Source organism: Haliotis rufescens, unplaced genomic scaffold (assembly GCF_023055435.1).
Source record: "Haliotis rufescens isolate VD_foot unplaced genomic scaffold, xgHalRufe1.0.p SCAF_9, whole genome shotgun sequence".
Taxonomy (NCBI): domain Eukaryota; kingdom Metazoa; phylum Mollusca; class Gastropoda; order Lepetellida; family Haliotidae; genus Haliotis; species Haliotis rufescens.
Window position 1 is genome coordinate 2,240,907 of NW_025964383.1, and position 22,557 is coordinate 2,263,463.

The 22,557-nt window shown below is 38.9% G+C and overlaps 1 protein-coding gene across 9 annotated transcripts in view; it reads right to left on the bottom strand.

The window, feature by feature from the left end:
• Positions 1-16,648: 16,648 nt before the first annotated feature.
• The window catches only part of LOC124110391 (aprataxin-like), a 38,185-nt gene continuing 32,276 nt past the window's right edge, over positions 16,649-22,557 (bottom strand). For 4 of the 9 annotated variants that reach the window (XR_007219556.1, XM_046469735.2, XM_046469731.2 and 1 more), the window contains one exon: positions 16,649-16,788. Coding sequence is in view for 2 of the 9 variants with exons in the window: in XM_046469735.2 (XP_046325691.1) it covers positions 16,676-16,788 (113 nt within the window). In the remaining 7 variants the exon portion in view is untranslated. Of the gene's footprint in view, positions 16,789-21,969; positions 22,076-22,557 lie in introns of those variants that run through there. The other 5 variants (XR_006857263.2, XR_006857266.2, XM_046469732.2 and 2 more) reach the window with 3 other exon arrangements.

The following is a 22,557-nucleotide window of genomic DNA, read 5'->3' on the forward strand; positions in this document are numbered from 1 at the left end:
ATTATATTCAATATTGGACAGATATTGTTATTATTTCCCTTCATCTCGTCTCAGAATTACACACTAAAAGATGCGAAGAAAGCTCTATTGGTATAAAATTGTCAGGATAATCGTATACGGTTGAACCAACAGCTAGCTAGGTAACTTGGCATGGGTTATATTTTTATACATTTTACAATTCCTGAAGAAATAAGTGAACAGTTTAATATCCTGTGATCACAACATTAAAAAAAGAATGAACCCATTGATTATATAATGCAAAACGAGAGGAATAATTCGTAAATTGTTTGTGGCTAACACGTATACGCACCTGGCGAATCGTTAGATATCACGGCTCTGTGTATCAAATGACAAAAAAACAAAAAACAAAAACAATTCCAAGACCAAGACAATTCTTTCAGAAATGTGTGCATATCTTTTTACGAAAAATATTATCCATTTTGTTAAAGTAATATAGATCTATTCAGTTTTAGTTATAAAATAAAATGAAACAGCTATTCAAAGACATTGGTTATATGAACTTATAATATTGACTATTACACATCCCAAGAAATACGTACATGCTGCAGTTACCTTTACGCTTCATCTTGTAACACTTGTCCAAAGGAAAGAAATATCGCATTCGACACTAAAAACCTATCAATTGTTATGTAAATAATGTTCAAACAAACAGGAGATTATCAAAGGTTCGTTCATTCATGTTGTGGCTTATATTTGCGTATGATATCATTTTGAACATTGACAAATATCCAAAGGGAAATTAATTCTGTGAAAAAATGTATAAACATATGCAAAATCTACATCATAACTTAAACTGTAAACAGCATGATACAATGATCGTGTGCACTCTCATTCAAGGACCTTCACCTCAAAGGAATTACCAAATATGTACAACAATGTTGACGTATGACATCACTACCTGTGACCCACTTTTACAAAATGGCGTGTTCACTGTCAACAGTACGCGGGATTTTACGAGGGGACTTTCGTTGATTCAGGGATCGCATATACATACATATGACATGTAAGTAATCAGAAACATTCTGACAATCTATGTACTGTTATTTGTTGTTATAATTTTCATTGAAAAAAACCGAAATAGGCAGAAATTCCGATAAATACCGTTGTCGTTGTGCGTGATTTTGCGTCAGTCATGGCGTCACACAGGACGGTAACTTTGACAATTTCTGTTGAAAATATCAAATCATTGCAGTGTATCTATTTTAAATTCCCTAATGTTTCCTACTACTCTCTTCCCGTGCATATTCTGAAAATGTTGAGCCAATATCTTGAAAGAATAGACGAATGGATAGCTCAAAATAGGAGAAAATGCTACACTGTGTAAAGTCTGTTTTTTGCTTTGTTTACATTTCAAACAAGTGCAGTTTTTCGAGCACATTATTTCCCAGACCAGGTAACTGACCCCACATTTCTCTTAGCCCATGTCAAAATAGCTGCAATGGAAATTCTAAAATAAACATTTCTAAAACTCCTTAATATCAAATGGCACCTGTTCAGTATGTATATGTGATTTTGTACCCAAAACAAATTAAATTGTACCCAAAATACTTTGTGCATTTGTACCTAAGAAAATAAGACAATAATCTATAATTATATTTATGTTTTCATGTAGATGAACAGAACACATAATAAAATATTTCATCAAGTTCCAAATATGATTATGACTGTGATCCTTGAAATTGATTGTTTAGTTTTGAGAGAAAATTGACGTCTTGTCACAGAAGTTTAAGACACCAAATTAATGTATATCTTTGAAATAATTCTAGGTAGATCTACAACATCACATACCCTTTTGGGTAACAATTTTAAATTACTAGAATTTTGGGTACAAAAGTCACCACTGTACATTTCAACTGATTTTCGTGAATCAATGGGTTAAAAAAATTTCGTCTGAATGATTCCTTTTCTCATTTTTTAAGACAAGAATTTGTTTTACATAACAAAACAGGCAGATCTACACGGATCACATTTAGTCCTAAAAAGGTGAAAAAAATGGACACCTCAGAAATGAGGGCTTATAAGGTTATAATTCTACCTAACTATAGTAACATGGTTTGACTTAGATCTAGGTCTATCTAAGAAAAGTCCTTATGAAAATCTTTTTTTAATTTTTTTATGACACTGACATTTCTGGCACTTAGACAAAGAGTATTCAAGGAAAGACAGATATGTTTTTGAATGAAAATATGACTTTCCTTTATAATTCTTTTTTCATGATGACAGGGGAACTTTTATACACACCAGCTGAGGAAGTTGTGATACTGTGATTGCATACAAAGAAAAAACAGGTTGGAAGCAGTACCTGTATGCCAGACTACCCCTGTCTGTGACATCACATCCGGTGACCTTTGCACTTATTGAAATAGTGCTGTCAGAATTCACGATCTTTATTTTCATTTTTCTCTCGTCATATTTATTGGAATATGACGAATAAAACATTCTTCGATTGAGAAGATCGTCAACTTTCGCCAAGTTATATTTATAAAGGCAATGTAAACTTTGTTGATATTAAAATAGCAATATGTTATGCGGAGGTCGGGCGAAGCGCGCCATGTTTGATTTTAGGACGTCTGCTAGCATCATGACACGGGTTGTTTATTTTTGTATATCGTAAATATTCAACCAAAACGCTTGAAATTAGGATTAGTGAATATTTATAAGTCATTAATTGTTTCCTGCAAATTTTATAACATGACACGTCAGATTAACCCGAATATTCGTATTTCTGCAACCGACATGATGACCTCGAAAATTAAAGGGGCACTGATCTAACGCAATTCCCCGGGACTGGTTGTTGCCTTTGTTATTGTTTTTTCCCAGTAAATACCCGGATGTATAGCAGAAATCTAGACTAGTTCGCGACCTCTGCTGCGCCATTCGTAAGCGCATTAGTCACTTTTATGGATAGTAATAAGGGCGTATGGTCACATTGATCAACAAAATGAAATACAGTTTTCGAGATAATAAGGAAATGTAGGTATCTTTGTGAGTAGCATCGGTGATGGTGACGAAGTTTTGATAAGTCACTTGCTTGGTAATTTTGCGATTTTCGTTTACACTATTTTGACTTGCAACACAAAGTATATATTTCACCTGAGCATATGCTTTTTTTATAGTGTGTATATTTTTTTACTGTCAAATGTGTAACATATTTATTAAACGTCTAAATATTCAGTTATTTTACAAAGTGACTGAAAAACATTTCCATCTGTATTATTATGACAACGAATTCCAAACATTTTAATGTCATCACCAAGAGAAAATGTAACGTTGAAAAGTACATTTCTAAGTTGTTTGGCTTTTAATCCTACATAATAATCTGTTGTGATGTTTGTAGGCCCCTTTGATCGTCTTGATCAATCTGGACAGATTTTTTAGTCAAAATGACTGAAATATTTACACATTTTATAAATTGCCTGAGAGAATCACATTTTACAAATTGACGATAATATATACACGCTTACAAAGGAAAAGACCTGTGACAACAACGTCTATCGCGCATTGAAGAATTTCCCAACCAAGACGTAGAGAAACAAGAACGAATCGGTTCAAATGAAGGAAAACAAAATGCAGATATCATAATTACAACCTACCAAATTTATGTGTATACGTTTTAGGCAGCTTCCTTGTTCGAGGGATGTATCCGTGAATATCCACACAAAGGAACAATATCCCACTCGTCTGCAGCTGTACAAAGAAACTTATTCGATGTCACGTGTCTCAGTAACAATCAAATATTTTAAAAGATATATATCGTTTCAGGATATTATAACCCGTGTTCGTTTCTCAACTGATCGCTTGGATTGTTTCAGGTGTTTTACATAGGTGTCAAGTCTCAATGGTCGGCTGAGAAAGCCCACGTGACAACTATTTTCATAGCGTCCACGGTTCCTAAAAATTCCATTGAGTGATAGATAACAATGATCAATCAATCAACGTATTATCAGTTAACCCTTTGAACAAAGTATGTTGTTTTTACATCGGCACTTCGCGCCATGATATGAGTGTATTCCCTTTGTTTTAGTAAACCTAGACATGTAAACACTCACTCTTGACATATCCACTGTGCAAGATAACAGTGATTAATCAATCAATGTATTTTCTGTTAATCCTTTGATGACTAGGAACGATCCGTTGATTTACAAAAAAATAGTAAATCAACTGATCATTCATCTCTTGCTGGGCTGCCACGTGCATATTACATAACACACATTTCACCTCACTTCAAACCTGGATTTTGATTGAATAATTACCCCAGACACAAGAAATGCCAAATGGGAACCTTTGTCAGGTAATCTAAGTGGTGCTACCACTTATTGTACCTGTAATAAATTCATTAACTGAGCATCAAGTGAATGACGACAAATACACAAGTGTAGGGTTATACGAGAAAACGTGATGACAACAAGGGAGTAGTAATCGTATTATCGACGCAAGCCGAAATCCGAAAATGCTTTCACTGCATGGATACTGTTTATAGTATTAAACTATAACCATCTGGGGTATTTCCAAATGACGACATCCGATGAGCTCCCTTGTTCTTTTTGTCTGTTTGTTTAGGCTGAAGAAATGAATTAACATGCGCCCTTTGTCGAAATCTTTATAGATCACAGTTAACCAATCAGTGTTCAAAAATGCGTAAAACAAGTATTGCCTCCAGCCTCCAAGTTTATTAAGCTGTCCTTGCAGACGGTACCCCAGTCTCCGGTCACGCTCAGTTGCGTTGCGTATCATCCGGGTACTCACGGGGGAAAAACAATAACAAAGGCAACAACCAGTCCGTTAGATCAGTGCCCCTTTAAGTTATTTTTCTGTTTAACGTTTAGATAATAAATTCACTGAAATGGTTCATAATTTACCATCGCGCTGATATATGCCGATTATAAAACCTGAATTTTTACTCAATTAAAATTAAGATATCGGAGATATGATTATTGAAATCAATTTGCAAAAATGTTACGATATTAAAAGGTGAAATGCAAACCACCTTCAATAACGCAATTCAGGTAAGTTCAAGAAAATTTACAAATTTTGTGTTCGCTTTGGTCTTAACCTTGGTATGATTGAAAACACCAGGATATTTTTATATAGAATTGTGTAGTTTTCTATCAGGAATAAATGTGCAAAATATTTCTTCAATTGGCCCTTGTTTAATGAGGCACCGACTGTTTGAAATCACCCACCCTCTTTAGAGCGCCGTATGCTAAAATTAATCTAGCAGGCAGGGGTAAGAAGTGTGAAAATAATTCAGCAGGCTAAAGGTTAAATAGCTGAATAATCTCGACAGTGATGAGAATGTAGGTACCTTATAGCACAATGGGAATACGCATGGAACAGTTTCGGTGAAAATCGGGTGTTTTGCACCTGTTCAGGGGTGGATTTTGGGCAAAATATGTAACAGGGCAGTGGCGTCCCAAATACCTCAGAAACATGCTATGACGAACATGGCTACCCGTACCAGGGTATTGAAATGGATTCAGATGTTATTGTTTTGTGCTGGTGTGGAATTAAATCCAGGACCAATTGATAAGGCATGTGAGGATCAAAGAATGCTTTTGATTGATCCAGTCCAAAAGTGACCCAATTTTCAGGCCATTTAGGGACTGACTGCTAAAATGGACGACATCATGGAAGCCAACAAGGCCCTTCACAGTAAGTTGGACAATGTCAATGCATCTATTCAGAGCCTTATAGATCAGTTATGTATTGCGGAAGAGAGATGTGAACATTTAGATTCAGCAAATAGGAAAATGAGGGAATATCTTTTTTATAAACTTGAAGATAAACTGGACTACCTTAAAAATCAAAGCAGTCGATCGAACGCGATATTTCACGGTGTACCCGAATCTGGACCAAATGAAACCTGGGATGAAAAGTCCTTAAAGATGGCTGGAACTTGAAGACTCTAAGATAGTGATCAATTGAGCACACAGGATAATGGGAAGCGGGGCGATAATAGCTTTAATCCCCTTTGAACACCAGTGATGAGAAATATTTACATCAGCTGAGAAATTAAAGGGTACATCGATGTGGATAAGCGAAAACTTGTCGAGGAAAGTGAGAGAGAAAAGGAGACATTTGAAATCGATGATGATGGAGGCCAGGAGAAATGACAAACGAGCTTATCAAAGATTTGACAAGTTATAAATTGACAGACGTGTTTACACCTATGGTCTTGACCAAGGCAATATTGTGGTTTTGAATCAGGCTGACAACGGGGCAGGAACTTCACGAGCAGACTCACAACCCGACCAGACTCAATTCCAATGCAATTCAACACATATAGGCCTTGCGTGACAATGAAATTAACAACACCATTTGTTATTTGATAAGAGTATTTTTAATCTCAAATGTAATTTACTTTTGTATATATCCATCCTGAAAATACTACAGTTATGACAGACAATAGAATCCATTAGGGTATAGAGTACATGGTGCTGTCTGCTGTGTCATATGAACATTCAGAAATTATTCTTCCTGGTGACTATAATGCACGGTGTGGTAATCTGATTTTATTATCGACGACAACAACAGATTTATTACATATCGGACGAATTTGACGTGCCCCGCAGTACCAGAGATGATGTGTGTAATTAATATGGGACTACAACTTTTGTTGTATGTTTGCTGTCCATATTCTAAATGGACGATTTGCTGGGGATAAGGGCGGATCATTTACTTGTTTTAAGGAGGGTGGCGCCAGTCTGGTTGATTATGTACCATGCTCAATTAGTTTATTTGATAACATTTCCGAGCATACACACCCGCTGTAAATCAGATCACTTTACTTTCATACTTATCCTCCATGGATGTGATAAACAGGTAGATCATGTAAATGAAATGCATGTAAATGATATACATGGAGAAATGAAATATGTGATGCCTTAAAACATAATGTTTCTGAGTCATTGTCACTTCACATGGATGAGTTTGTTCATTTATTGTCTTTCAATGTTGATTTAGCTGTTGAGGCTTTGACCACTGCTGTACATTATGGTTCTATTTCATGCGGATTACTTTCTGGAGGTAGAAAATCAAAACGTACATCTGGAGAAAAATGGTACAATAAAGGCGTTGAGGATATGAAAACCAAAAAAGTTAATGTATTAGCTAAGTCTAGAGTTACTGGTGATAAGGAGATTCTTTCTAAATATTCTACATTAAGCAATAGTTACAGGTCTTTATGCAGGAAGAAGAGATTAGAATACGAAGAGACTTGTGTTCGTGAACTTGTAGACAGTAGTGGAGATAGTAAAACATTCTGGAAAAAAATAAGTGCATTGACAAAGAAGACCCAAGTTGTAGTCCTGTTTCCAACAGAGAAGAATGGTTTGATTATTTTAAGAATATTTTAAACCATACTGATAAACTTGTGGACTCGGATGTAATTGAGCAGGTAGATTATGTTATTTATAACAATAATGAACAATTGTGTGATTTCTGTACTGATGATGATGTAAATAATATTCTTAATGGTGATATTACATAGGAAGAGATCGAATCATCCATAAAAGATCTTAAACAAGGTAAAGCTGCAGGGCCAGATGGTATTAAGGCTGAGATGATTCAATGATTCCATATGTGTTTGTTATGTATAATAATGTTTTGTCAACGGGTAATTTTTCATCCGAATGGGCTAAGAGTGTAATTGTACCACTTCATAAAAAAAATAAATCTTTGACTGTGTCAATAATTATAGAGGCATATATTTGATGGCTATTTTTAGGAAGTTATTCTACTCTATTCTAAATGTTTTTCTGATCACTTTAACAGTATACCTGGGGTCCATGCAGGAAAGGCTATTGCACAACGGATAATATTTTCACTTTTCAATGTCTTGTACAAAAGTATTTATCTAAAAGTGCGGACGTTTTTACTGTATTTATGTTGACTTTAAGAAAGCATTTGATTCTGTTAATAGGAAATTACTGCGGTATTCAATAATGATTAAAAGTGTTCATGGTTATTTCTTCTCTGTATTGAGAAATATGTATTCCAAAATATTAGCTGCTGTAAGAGTATCCAACACTACTATTACTGATCATTTTGACAGTTTAAGTGGAGTCAGACAAGGTTGTGTTGTCAACCCGTTTTTATTTGCAATGTTTAGTTCAACATTTCAATCCATGATGGAAGATGCAGATGTTAGAGGTATATCTATAGGTGTAGAATATTTGGAACTACTCTTATTATTGTATGCTGATGATTTATGTATTTTTGATTACAGTGTTATTGGTTTGCAAAGAAAGATTGACATTCGATGTGAATATTGTAAACCATGGGGCTTACAGATAAATATGGATAAGAAATATTAGGTTTTCGAAATGGTGGTCATTTACGACATTATGAGAAGTGGTATTTAGATGGAGGGCTACTAAAGACATCAACTTATTATATTTTTTTAGGTATTATGTTTTCTACTAGGTTGTCATGGACAGGGTGTACAAATACTCTTGTTTCAAAAGACAGTAAAGCTCTGTTTGTTAATAAGCAATTACAGCATAAATACCCAAATATTCCTGTAAATATCGAACAAAAGTTATCATTGTTAATAATTCTAAGAATAATACCACCATTACATCTTTGCCATAAATCCTGTATTTTTGCTTCAGTCACACTAATTAGATTTTCAGATTTCCAACAGACGTCACTGTCAATTACTTACAATTAGTTATTCCCGCGTAGCACAAGGCAACCCAAGCGATGACATGTGCAATGGCAGGAAACTTCACATCTGTCCAACATCTAACCACTAGAGGTAGACGAATAAACTGGGGAGGTGGGTGGGAGTTAGAATTATTAACAATGATAACTATTGTTCAATAATTCTTGCGAATCCTCGACCTCTATTACATTTTTGCCAGAATATACCAGAGGGACCTGGCGGGATCTGCCTCAAGTAACTCCATGTGTAATTAACAGTAAACATCTTCTGGAAACCATTTTATCCTGACTCGAGATTATTTCCTCTGAAATGTCTCTTGAGGACTTTAAAATACGAATGCATTAAGAATCAGTCAAATACGTGATACCTTCAGTGGAATTACCGTTATATGTGCTGATCTTGTTAGTATTAATGACGTCATTTTTTGTCTATTTCTACCAAATGACGTCATTTCCTGTTAAAAATGGATTTGTGACACTATTTTTGGTGGTGACGTCACTTCCGGTTTGTCACTTCCCGTTTATTAGATAATGACGTCTCTTATGGTCTATTTCTACCAAAAGACGCCATTTCCTGATTAGATGGACCTTGTCCTGCTGTTTCCGGTGCTGGCGTCACTTCCGGTGATGACGTCACGCCCAGTTTCTATCTCTTTCGGCTCTGACGTCACTTTCGGTCATCTGCACCTGTAGTGTTCCTGAAGCAGTTGATATTCAAGGTGCTCCTAATCCATCCTACACCTAAAAGACAGGATAACCAAGGATAACACACCCTCTGATGCTCTGATTCCAAAGAATGAGGAAGAGGAACTATTGGTGGATGAAGGTTTGTGCCGCGTCAATGGGCCCAAGGGATCTATGCCCTCTAGGTCTGGCTGCACATCACGCAAGTACGCTGGTGAAGGTGTTTTGAGAGGCCCAGTGACGGCTAGACACCACTAGATCCACCGTAATGGATGTTCATGAAGTGAGACTCGTGGCTAGGGCTCTGATCTCATAAGCCGAGCAGGATCCAAGACTGGGAGTGGAATTCTGTGCCTGCATATAACTCGCTGCAATGGTAGACTTAAGTCAGCCTGTTACTGTAGTCTTGGTGTATGTCCTTGTTGGAATGAGGCTTGCAGGATATGAATAGACTCCTTTGATGGTGTCGATGTGGGTCTGTAGCCGAGAGGTATAATTTGAGAGCTCTTATGGGACAGAGTAGTCAGTCTGGGTGATCCACTGTCGGCCCCAAGGTAGGAATGGTAAGTGTCTATGGCCCGACGGCCCCTTGGTGGTAGACTGATTTTGGCTTCAAAATCTGTGAGCGATCTTAGAGTAATTGAGGCCCAATGTTGATCATGGGTGAAAGTAGAATAGTCCAGAGCATGGAGTTCTGAAACTTGTGCTGCTGTCGCCATGGCTAGGAGGAAGGAGGCTTTCCAGGATTTTGGAATAAGGTGGCCTTAGCCAGGGGCTCGTAAGGTTCTGTTAACAGTGCCGATAACACAACAGATAGATTCCACTTGGGGAAGATACGAGATACGATAGGAAGGATCTAATTAGACTGTTCAGAATGGGATGGTTTCCAACTGAGAGTCCGTCATATTTAAGTACAGAGTGAAGTGCCGATCTGTAAGCTTCTATCGTCCCATGTCTGAACTTATTGTCCTGACGTAGATGTAGTAGAAATCAGCTAAGATGGAGTAGAAATCCACTACCATAGGAATTGGAATTTTATTAGGTATAATCCCTTGTCGTTTTCTCCACTTGACAAACTATTCCCATCTATTGTCATATATAAGGGAGGATGAAGGTCTCCATGATCTTGCCACAGCTTCAAATGCAAATCCAGAGTGCCCGGATGTCTGCATGATAACTTCCAGGTGGTTTAGATGTAGGCTGGGCAGATTGTTGTAGAAATGTTTGACCCGGGATGGCATAACAGATCTCGACGTAGAGGTAATTGGAGAGGCTCTTCCATTAGTAGACTTAATAATCTTGGGAACCACGATCTGTTGAGCCAGATTGGTCAAAATTATCATGCAGTCCGTCTGCTCCACCTTGTGGATGACCTTGACTAGGAGAGACCAAGGTGGGAATGCGTATGTAAATAGACCCGTCCAATCCATCAATAGCGCATCGAACTGGAGAGCCATTGGATTGGGGACTTGACTAACATAAACCGGAAGTTGATGGTTTAGGCAGGTGGCAAAGAGATCTTCAAGCAGTGTGTCCCGCAACATGGTTATCCAAGCAAAGATCTCGGGATGTAAGGTCCACTCTGTTGCCACTATTCTCCCCTGACGGGAAAGGCTTCGGCAATGATGTTCCTGGGAATATATCTCGCTTCTATCTGGCAACTGATGGAGTCTGCCAAGGCAATAATCTTGTAGTCTTCATCATCAAAGAACTGGATCTGGTTCCTCCTTGTTACTGGATGTTTGCCACTACTGTGGTGTTGTCCGTGGCAATGAGGATGGACGATTGAGAGAGACGTATTTTCCATGCCAGGATGGTGTAATAGATGGCCTTCATTTCCCTGCAGTTAATATGTAGGATCATCTCTTAGGTGTTCCAAGATCCTTGTACCGTGAGATCGTCCATATGGGCTCCCCATCCTGAATCTGACGCATCTGTAAACAGATGGTGTTCGGACGTCGGAGAAGTCAGAGGAATGTCACTCATCACGTGCTCTCTGTGAGTCCACCAATGCAGGTCTCGTACTAAGTTGGGAGGTAACTGTGTCTCGAACCCTAGGCTGTGGGATCGTAGTGAGTTGATCCATGTCTGTACAGGATGTAACATCAACCTTCCTCTGAAAGTCATATTCTGTAGAGACGTTAGGTTGTCTAGAAGAGACATCCACCACCTTAGAGACCTGCTGGGTTGAATTGATAGGGATTGAATCATCGTAATAGTCTTGACGAATCGATCTTCTGGTGGACATAGATATCCGTTGTTGACAGCTAGGTTGACAGTCGACCCTGGATCGTTCAGTTGTGTCTTGTCTGACCTCGTCTATGACATGTCCCCATATGCTGTTGAACATCTTAGGAGCAGATATCGGTTGTGACATTATCAACCTTTTCGTTTGGTTGGAAACTTGAACGAATCTGTGCTAGTAGTTGCTGACGCTGTACCAAGAGTAGCTGTGAAGACATCAAGACTTGGGTGGAGAGTAAGTCTTCCTGCATTCTGACTATAGTGTCTACCAGGCTGTGGATTAGTCCGACCTGATCCGTCCTAATAGTCACAGGATTCTCTCTGTATATGCTGTCATATGATGTCTGGTGCAGTGGAATGATGTGCCCGATTCCGGCGACAAACCAGTTAATATATGCATCCATTAAAGTCTGGACGTCATAGACAGGTAAGTGAGTGAGTGAGTGATTATGGTTTTACACCGCTTTTAGCAATATTCCAGCAATATCACGGCGGGGGACACCAGAAATGGGCTTCACACATTTAACCCATGTCGGGAATCGAACCCGTGTCTTCGGCGTGACGAGCAAACGCTTTAACCACTGGGCTACCCGACCACCCCTCATAGACAGGTCTTTAGTCTGGGAAGCAGGTAACGTGACTTAAGTAATAGGGTACTAGCTTCATAAAAGTCCTTGTCCAAAACTTGATGGTCCAGAAGTGAAGAATCATGGGTTTGATACAACTTCCGCTTCAATGAAAATAAGGGTAGCCGGTCACCATGTCTGAGCTTGAGTAGGGAGCATGATATCCTCCGTATTCCAGCATTCCCTCTGTATAATTCCGTTTGGGTGAACTGTCAGACTGATAAACTTCCTCATATAGGTCCGATTCCGGCACGGAATGACTGTGAGCAACTCCCAGGAGGGGTGAATGTTCATCATAATCCATACACTCAACATGTTCCCTATGCGGTTCATCATACCCTGGTGTCCAGGACTCCGCTATGTGTAGGGTCTGTGCGGCTTGTGACGACTGCCCGTGTATAAAGGAACCAGTACGGAAATGATGGTCCTCCATCAAACCTTTAGGCTGTCCCATGATATTATCTACTTCTCTGTCTCGGTCAGTAGACCCTGGACGGTTCCATGCGGTCCTAGTGGTCGGCTTGGGTTCCGTTGGTTGATCACACGGTTGAAATAACGCTGGGCTGCCTAAAGTTTGGCTGGGCTACCGTGGGGTCTGTGCAATGAGGTGAAGGTGAGGTGAAATTGGGTTTAACGTCGCGTCAAAAATTAATGCACTTATATAGCGACGTGCATGCACGTGTGTGTGTTTGTGTGGCTGCTTGTACTAGTCCGGACTGATGCCGATTTATAGTGCTAGCACACTGAGATACCATGCCGCAGTTTAACATGAATACCCCACTCAGACACAGTATACTGACTCCGAGCCGACCAGTCCTTGCTTGAACCCCTTAATGCCGAGCGCCAGACAGGGTAACAACAAGTACCATCTTTTAATGTCTTTTGTTATGACGCGGCCGGGGATCGAACTCCGGACCTTCCGCTCTCCGGGCGGACGCTCTACCACTAGACCATGGAGGCGGTCGTCTGTGCAATGACCATACGGTGTCTTAGATGAGGAATAAGGCCTTGTGGTACCCTGGCCGGGACCCAAGCGGAGATCTAGAAGCCCGTGTCTCACCTGCTTGTGAGCTTTTAATCGGCTGGTCCGTATGGTCATCTGGGGTAGGACGAACGGCCATGGCTGTGGTCTAGATGCCCGTGTCTTAGGGGAGGGTAAAGTTTGCTATCCGGCTGGTCCGTATGGTGGCTTGGTTGGACAGATGGCTGTCCCCTATGCTCTTGGCAAGAGGACTCTTCTTAGCCAATACTGTCTGCTTCTTGCATGTTCATAGAGAACGTAGAAGTAGATTCATTCGACGGAGTAGAGACGCTGTGGTCTAAACAGATGGCTGTCCCCCATGCGGCCTCATGGCCGGACGATTCTTCTTAGCCGATACTGTCTGCTGTGAGGATCTCCCGTGATCATTATGGCCACACTTCTTACAAGCAGGAGGAGGGGGAGACTCCATGACGACCTCACACCAGCAATACTTACATGAGTCATTACACGATCGTCATTATAATTAGCAGCTCTTAATATGACTTAATATATCTGTTTCAAGAAAACTACAGAACAATCTTAGATTAGGTGAGGTGAGGTGAAATGGTGTTTAACGTCGCGTCCAAGATTATTGCACTTATATAGCGACGTGCATGCACGTGTGCGTGTGTGGCTGCTTGTACTAGACCTGACTGATGCCGGTTTATAGCTCACTGAGATACCATGCCGCAGTTTAACATGAATACCCCACTCAGACACAGTATACTGACTCCGAGCCGACCAGTCCTTGTTTTAGCCCCTTAATGCCGAGCGCCAGACAGGGTAACAACAAGTACCATCTTTTAACGTCTTTTGGTATGACGCGGCCGGGGATCGAACTCCGGACCTTCCGCTCTCCGGGCGGACGCTCTACCACTAGACCACGGAGGCGGTCCCGATCTTAGATTAAATGTGATTACTACCAAGTGCTAGATCGTTACAACTATAATAATAGGTGTTGTCTCTAGCACACGGAGGAAAGAAGTGAGGCTTCCCGCCATTACGCACGTCATGGCTTTGGGTTGCTATTGTGCGATGACAACTAATTGTGTGTAATTGACAGTGAAGGGGACGTCTGTTGAAAATTTGAAAATTTAGTTGGTGTGACTGAAGCCAAAATACAGGATTTATGACAAAGATGTAATAGAGGTAGACGATTCGCAGGAATTATGTTAAATTTAAGTTGTTTTATTGTAAAATAAAACCTATTTTGTCATATGGGCGGAGGTGTGGGGCTTCCCAGAAAGAGCTGTTATTGATAGATTTCATAATAATTTTTGTAAATATGTATTGGGTGTTGGTAAACATGTACTGAGTAGTGCAGCTTTAGCTGGCTGTGGTAGACATGGACTTTATATAGATTACTACCAAAAATGTGTAAAGTAATGGTGTAAATTGTTAAGAATGTTAGATAATCGTTATCCAAGCATTGTCACCTACTTATAAAGAAGTGAAATTAAACAGGAAGGAAGACATGGGCATCTTGTGTAAGATTGTTGTTATACACGTATGGTTTCAGATAGGCATGGGTTAGTCAAGATATTGGAGATATTTAATATTTTCTGTCGATGTTCAGATTAGAAGATTGTGGAAAACAAAATATTTTTAGCATTATCAATGATTCAAAACAAAATGCACATTATAAGAATATATTAAGTCATTGCTGACTGTTGAATATTATGTTACATCAATGTTAGGGAATTAAGAAGATGTACTAGTATAGTTTTGTTGAGATTGCATGAACTACCATTGCGTTGTAATATCAGATGTAAAGAAGCTACAACTGTTTATAAACGAATTTGTAGGATGTGTAATACTAATAGCATTGAAGATGAACTCCATTTCATATTTCATTGCATGGCATATGTATTTGTTGAGAAATAAGTACATACTGAAGTGGTATATTTCATCAAATATTTGTAAATTTAATAAATTACTGACTTGAAATGATGTGTCAATCCTTAAAAAGTGTGCTAAGTTGTTACAGAAGCTCTGAAATGTAAATCTGCACTTGATAGTAAGTATATTATGTCATCTACCGCCTAACTGCCATATATATAGGATATTGCCTACAAAACAGAAAATAGACTTACCAATACTAGTTCTTACATCAGGAGCTAAGAATGTGTTTGTGGATGCTCTTTCTAGTTGGTTGATTGGATCAGCACAAATACAGTTTCGCTAATTATGCAGATAGCATATGTATTATGTTCTTCTATTAGAGTGAGAGAGGTAAACTTTCTCCTTGAAGTCGTTCAATTGAAAGAAAGTTTCCAATGCCAACTAACAGTAGAGACTGCTGTAAATATAATTGTAGCAATTGGAAGTGGCAGCAAATGATTGACGTGCTGGTAAGATGTGGAGTGATGTCGGTGACAGCGAGTGATCAGAGTTATCTGCTCCTGGTTGTTCAAGTTCAGAAATGGGAGTTTCTAGGCTGGCTGTACCTATATAAGGGTGGCAAGAAAGTGATTCAAGGCCTTTTTATCTACTAGCCAAGAGCGGATTGGATGCATATAAGAAAACACCGAATTCCTGCCAGTTCCAACACTATTCTGGATTCAAGTAGAAGGGAGAAAGGCTTGTTTCAATGCATTTTACAGTGACATAATTCTGAACATCCGTGAGTGAACTTATGAAACTTTGTCACTGCATATGTGTTGAGTCAGTAACTTTGAGATCATTTTTACTGATTGCTAAAAACATTTGATTTTTCATGAATTAATATAAAATTTCATGAAATTTGAACAATGTTTCATAATAGTTACCTTGACCTCACCCAAACTTGTATATGATCGAGACCCTGCCTTACAGATCATGTATACTAATTTAGGTCTCATCACATTCCTTTCATAAGAACTCCAGTTATGTGAACACAAGCTTTTGTTATGCCTAGTTCATACTTGGATGGTTCTTCAAAACCATTATAGACTAAATGTGCAATAAAAAAAGGAAGCCTGGTCTCCAAAGCCCCGATCATTTACAGTGACAGTATTAGTCCAGAACTTTACAAAGCTAAATAGACTTTTTATCATTTTACATCATGGTTATTGCCGCTTTATACACATGAAAAATCTAAGGAGTACGTAAGTTTATGAATACATTGCCAGTGATTGCCTGGCTAACCAAGCAAATTATCATGATTTGTTTTTGCGTTTCCATAAATACAATCCATTTGTTGTACGCTTACGCTTTACTCACCAAGTGCTAGAATGCCAATCAAACAGTAAGTGTCTACACTGTTAAGTGTGGAACTAGCAGGTAAACTACTGATCTAATGTGGTGTTTATGTACTGTACATGTATCTATGCAAATATGGAAGTAGCAGATAAAACCATATAAATGTCATCTGCACATTTAAGTTTGGAAGATGTAGATGAACTCCTGATAAAGGGTGATGCTTTATTTACAGTTTCTACACAAGTAAGCCTGTATAACTATCAGGACTTTTTCTTTGACACATTGTGCAGGACGATGTGAGACTTGAGAGCTGGCATCGTGGAGAACATCTTGGAGCACTTGTGACACCTGAAACAGAAGCAAGATGAAAAGCACATATCTTTTAGAGAAAATATTATTGTTTCACGACTGAAGTTATTTTCACTTGACAATGTTGGAAAAAAAGTAGGGGATCATGAAACAATATGTTATGATCGGTTGTCAGAAGAAAGATAAGCTTTCAAAAATGACTGCCAGAGATTGGTTTCGGTTTCCCAAAACCATTCTAACGCCCAAACACACCTGAAACACTGCACATGGACCATGTAAATCTTGATTTTGACAGTTCAGAGGAGGTCATCAAGTCACTCTGAGCCATAAGGATTGCTGATTTTCATTGTCCACAACAACACGTAACTCTTGCTTTAATGCAGAATTTGTAATTAGACGGGAATGCATCTTCAACAACATGATGAATGCATATGGGCTATTGGCATGTTTCAAACTGATTGAACTCGATGAGAGGTAGCCATGTTCAATGTGTATCAGCCTGTGATTTGCAGACTGTGGAAATGTGAAACCAGCCTCTAAGTAATCGAACCCAAACATCCAATCAAATCACTGTTCACTTGCACAAGGAGTTCAAGGTATTGACAAGATGATTAGAAATCACCTGCATGCTTGCCAACCATGTGTTGTACCACTGGTACAAATTGACACATTCCAGCCAGACGCCATTGGTGTTTAGAGTGTAGCAACTGGGGAATCACCGATGTACTTCTGTAATATTTTCAGATTCACTGTGGACTTTCTTGATTGGCATGGTTGTGTCTGGAAGCATCCTTACATCATACAAACGTCAACATAAGGCAACATGACAAATTTGAGGGTGTGTGTGTTATGATACGGGGCAGGATCACTATAACTGCCAGTACACAACTGCACATTGTTCATGGCAGGATCACTGGACAGAACTACTGAGACAACATACTGACGCCAATTATGGTGTCGTCTGTGCATCATGCTGGGCGACATTTTATTTTTCAAGACGATATGGCCAACCATGCACGTATTGTAACTGATTACCCCCAGCAGCTAAACATCACCAGAATCAGTGACCTGCCATGAGTCCTGACCTTTAATCCCATAGAACATGTCTGGGAAAAGATCGGGAGACGTGAACACTAACATCAAAGGTCATTCGCTAAGTTAGCCAAACTGGGCCAGGCTCTGCAAGATGAGTGCACAGGACTCCCTCAAATTGTCTTTGGGAGATTTATTTAGACCATGCTATGCCGTATAAACGAATGTGTGATCAATTGTCGGGGCGTCTCAAACATTCATCCTTTCTACTACACCCCTGTTGTCTTTGTTGGTGGTTTGCACCTTTACAATAGATCGCCTGATTGTTCTGTTGATTGTCATGTTACACCCAGTCTTTCCTTTTTCATTACCATCACTTGATACCTCTTGTATGTTGTATGTAATCCTCTGTTAGTTTTGAATAAGCCCTACATTTTTAGGAGGGTAAGAATGAATGAGTTCTTTTTCATCTTTTGAGCCATTTTAGACAAGGGATGTAACTATTTCTATTATTAATGAGAGTATGGATGTCAATAAATAAAAGTTACAAACACCATTTCAATAATCATAAGAAATAAATCCTAAAATCAGTGTCCACTGTACATGCTGTATGATTCTGACTATATCATAAGCATGTGTTTATGAATCACAATGAGTGAGTGAGTGAGTGAGTGAGTGAATTGGGTTTAACGCCGTTTTAAACAGTATTCCAGTTATATCACAGCGTGTCAGCTTAATGTGGGAGGAAAGCCCGAAGTGATGCGGGTCTCAGACGTTTACCACTTCAGTGAAACCTACAAGCACGGGTATGGTGCTGACAAACCTAGAAACATGATCGGGGCGAACTGGGAATCGAACCCACAATCATAGATTTCTGGCGTGACCAAGGGACGCAACTCTGCACAGCGAATCGCGACGCCTTAGACGAAATTTCACATAGATCTTATCTATGAAGAAGTCCAGAATTTCACATTTGGTTTTCTCAGTAAACTTCAGGTGACATTTGCTTTCATGTTTGACAAATTGTCCTGATCCCCGAAGATAGAGATGTAACTATATCTATGGTCACAATGTATATTAACAAATGCCACATGGATCAATGAACAGTTTTTTTCTTGAATTTGAAAAATCAAATGTTTTGAAATTACTTAAATTGGTTCTTTTCTGAGATCGACAATTTTTTTTGAAAGATCACGCATATTTTTTTAGTCTTCAAGAATCCACATGGTATTAATTCCACTTACTCAATAGTTCTGTCAATATCAAGACAGTCCTTCCTTGACTGTATTAAGGATTATAGTTAATCTTTGAGACAGCAATTGGGTTGCATCAAACAAGTTTCAAACAAGTATGCAACCCAAAAAACAGTTGTTTACAATCAAAATGGACTTCCTTTATAAAAATCCTTATTACTCTTCATACAATTTCAGATTTGTTTGTTTGTTGCTAAAGGCTGTATTTCAGCTATATCACAACAGCCTACACAATCTAGACAATTGGGATAAGATGACGATATGCCTGAAGACCAATTTTGTACTACTGTAAATCACAGAATTCAACGTCATATGCTTGCATGATCACATGTTTCATATTGTGATAAAATCCTGTGAATTATCTAATATATAGTATAAATTTTCTTAACACATTTTTACTATCTCCCTCTAAAACTTGTGATCAAGAACACATCTTAAAGTAGGACAAAATACAACATTGCTTTTCAGAACAAACAGATTTATCATTATTCACACTCTGGAATGTTTGACGAGATTGAGATCCATGATCATATGTTTGGCCAGGCTTTTTTTATTTTTAGGATTACAGATTTTACAGCCAGGGTTGGAGGAGGGGAAAAAAAGAAGAAAAAGAGCCAGATGCATTTATTTTAATGCAGAATACCTCTGGCCTACTTAATGAACATATTCTGTGCTCAAAAGACCACCATTTGTGACGATAAAGCCCCTTGTAACAATAAAAATTCTACCACTTCCAACACAGACAATTGTCAAGGGAGGCTATTCATGTTCGGCTTCGAGATCAACAAAGATCGATTATGCATCTCTATACTAGTTTACAACAGTAAATTCATATGTTTTTTATTAAGAGGTGAGGATAACAAATAAAATAACTGACTACGTGGCTATTGGCGGGGAAAATATATATATGAAAATCTGATTTCTTTAATACATTTTCTCAAAAATTAAGAGTCGGCGGGTCCGTAATCCGAAAAATATAAAACGCCTGGCCTCAAAATCAAAATGAAAGATACTGGGTAATATTAAAGTCTTTATATATTATATAACAACACACTTGACTCAATAAGTGCATAAACAAAAGAGGACTGAAAAATGAAAAATAAAAATTCACTCACAAAATATATTTGAAAGAACCATGTACTAAGGTGCGTTTGTTCTGACACACAACATGCCCAAGTAAGTAGGACTTTATCCTAAATCAAACCTATCAGCAGTACACCCCATTGGTTTATATGACATGTTACATGGCCATAATCAACTGATAATATTATAATATTTTATGAAACCGAAACATATTCTTTGAGCATGTTTATCTAAAAGTTTCTTTCTAAATGTTTAAATAAACAAACATTTTAACAATAAAAACAAATTACAAACTACTTTCCTTTCACGGGGTCCGTGTGAAATAATGTTATTTCACTTTTGAACATGTTTGTACAAGTTAAATCAAATCAAGGAACTGTCATAAATTACTGTTTACCATTTAGATTTTTTTGCCACAGCTCTTACTAGTTGACTGTCGAGTATGCAAATTACGTTTCTTACGCAATTCCTCAGGTGAACAATGTCGACAAGAGGGGAACACATCATTTCTGCAAATTGGCACTGGTACCACACCGAACACAAACATCAGCATAAATACCACAACTGAAGGATGGTACTTCAATGTCATTCTCACATTTTAGGTTCTTTTTTACAAAAACTTTCTTCAGCACCTAATTCACACACAGAGTAGTGGGATTCATCAGCTCCTGCAAGTTGGATCCACATGAATATTCATACAGCTCTAGAATTCTGTCAAGAATTATTAAACTTGAGCATTCAATTTTCCTCTCACAGTTAAGAACTCTTGGTTTTTCATTCTCTGTGCAAACACATTCCTTTGAACTGTCTTACAGGCTTGGGCAGAGTGAGTGAGTGAGTGAGGTTTTACGCCGCTTTTAGCAATATTCCAGCAATATCACGGCGGGGGACACCAGAAATGGGCTTCACACATTGTACCCATGTCGGGAATCGAACCCGGGTCTTCGGCGTGACGGCTTGGGCAGAGGGACTGAAGGTTATGCCATGAGAATTAAGTGTTGGTGGCCTTTTTTTGCATTGATGTGCAGTGCTCTTCCGACGTATTTGTTCCATAAACAGAATCAAAAGACTTTTAATGATGACATCACCAACTGGCACAGGATCAGGCAACCAGTTCAGACTGTGGACGTCTTCATGACAGAGTCATGGGGGCAGACAAATCTCACAATCAGCCAGGCCACATTTCTTTATCATGCACATGTAACGTCAGCATTCACAGCAGTGATCCATGATCTTCTTTAGATTTTGTTTGACTCTAAGTTCTCCTGCCGACATTCCTTCTAACGAAATTGTCTCATCCATTTCCTTGAGATAGGTCACCATTGTATCTTGGTTTTCAACTGACGCAGCATGAAACAGGTAAACAAAGGCCTTTTCTCTAACACTCTGCACGTTATTGCAGGACATTAATGTTTTCAAACTGTGCTTCCATCTCGGCACGCATTGGTCCACTGCAGTTAAGAGCCAAGTTTAGAAGAGACATAACTCGCTCTGGTGGGTTTCTCCACGAGGCATTAGGGCCAGTCCTCACTGCTATCAACATATCTAAGTCAAGGGACTTGTACAAGGCAATGAGGCTAGCCTGCACAGACAAATAGTTACATCGGTGATCTGGACCACCATCTGTCTGGAGCAGGAGAACTGGTTTCACAGATCTTCTCTGTCAAATAGTATCTTCCCTAACTCTGTTGCATGTCGTATAGGTGACGATGATTAAAAAACAGGTTCTTTTGGGCCAACAAATACTTGGCCTTGGTAGAATGAGCTTGATGATTCATCAGGAATTTCAATCAACATGCTTACACTTGAAATAATGCTACATTTTGCGAAGTCATGATCAGAAGCAACTAACTTCTTGCCTCCAGACACCAGCACAGCTTTCCCACGTTCAACCGCTGCGATTGGATTCCCTGGCTCTCCAACCTTGCAAAAGTTTTTATCATCCATTGCAGCCAAGTCTGTAATAGTAATATTTTTTAAATTTGTATACTTATCCTGCATTACTCCGCATTACATTTACTGCTGTCTTTGACAGAGAGACGAACTGTTTGAGATCCAGCTGCTGAAGAAAGTTGTTTCCATCTGTCTAAGAAAGTTGTTTCCATATGTCCAGGAAGCAGCGCCCCCTCCCACACAGTCGGCACGTGACCCGGAAGTCATGACGTCACATCAAAACACATAACTGCTTTAACATAACATCGGAAACTTCATGGGGAGGCAGCGGAGCGGAGAGGGGGGCACTTAGACTTCGTAATGCAGGATAAGTATACAAATGTAAAAAATATTTAGATTTTACTAAATGTTTTAACTTATCCTGCATTACTCCGTATTGCATCATTATCAGACGGCACAGCCGGTGGGCATACCTTCAGATGTTGAGCCATAAGAAACCCTCGACAAGGTCCGATGAAACCGCACCGCATGTACAAGAGATGACTGG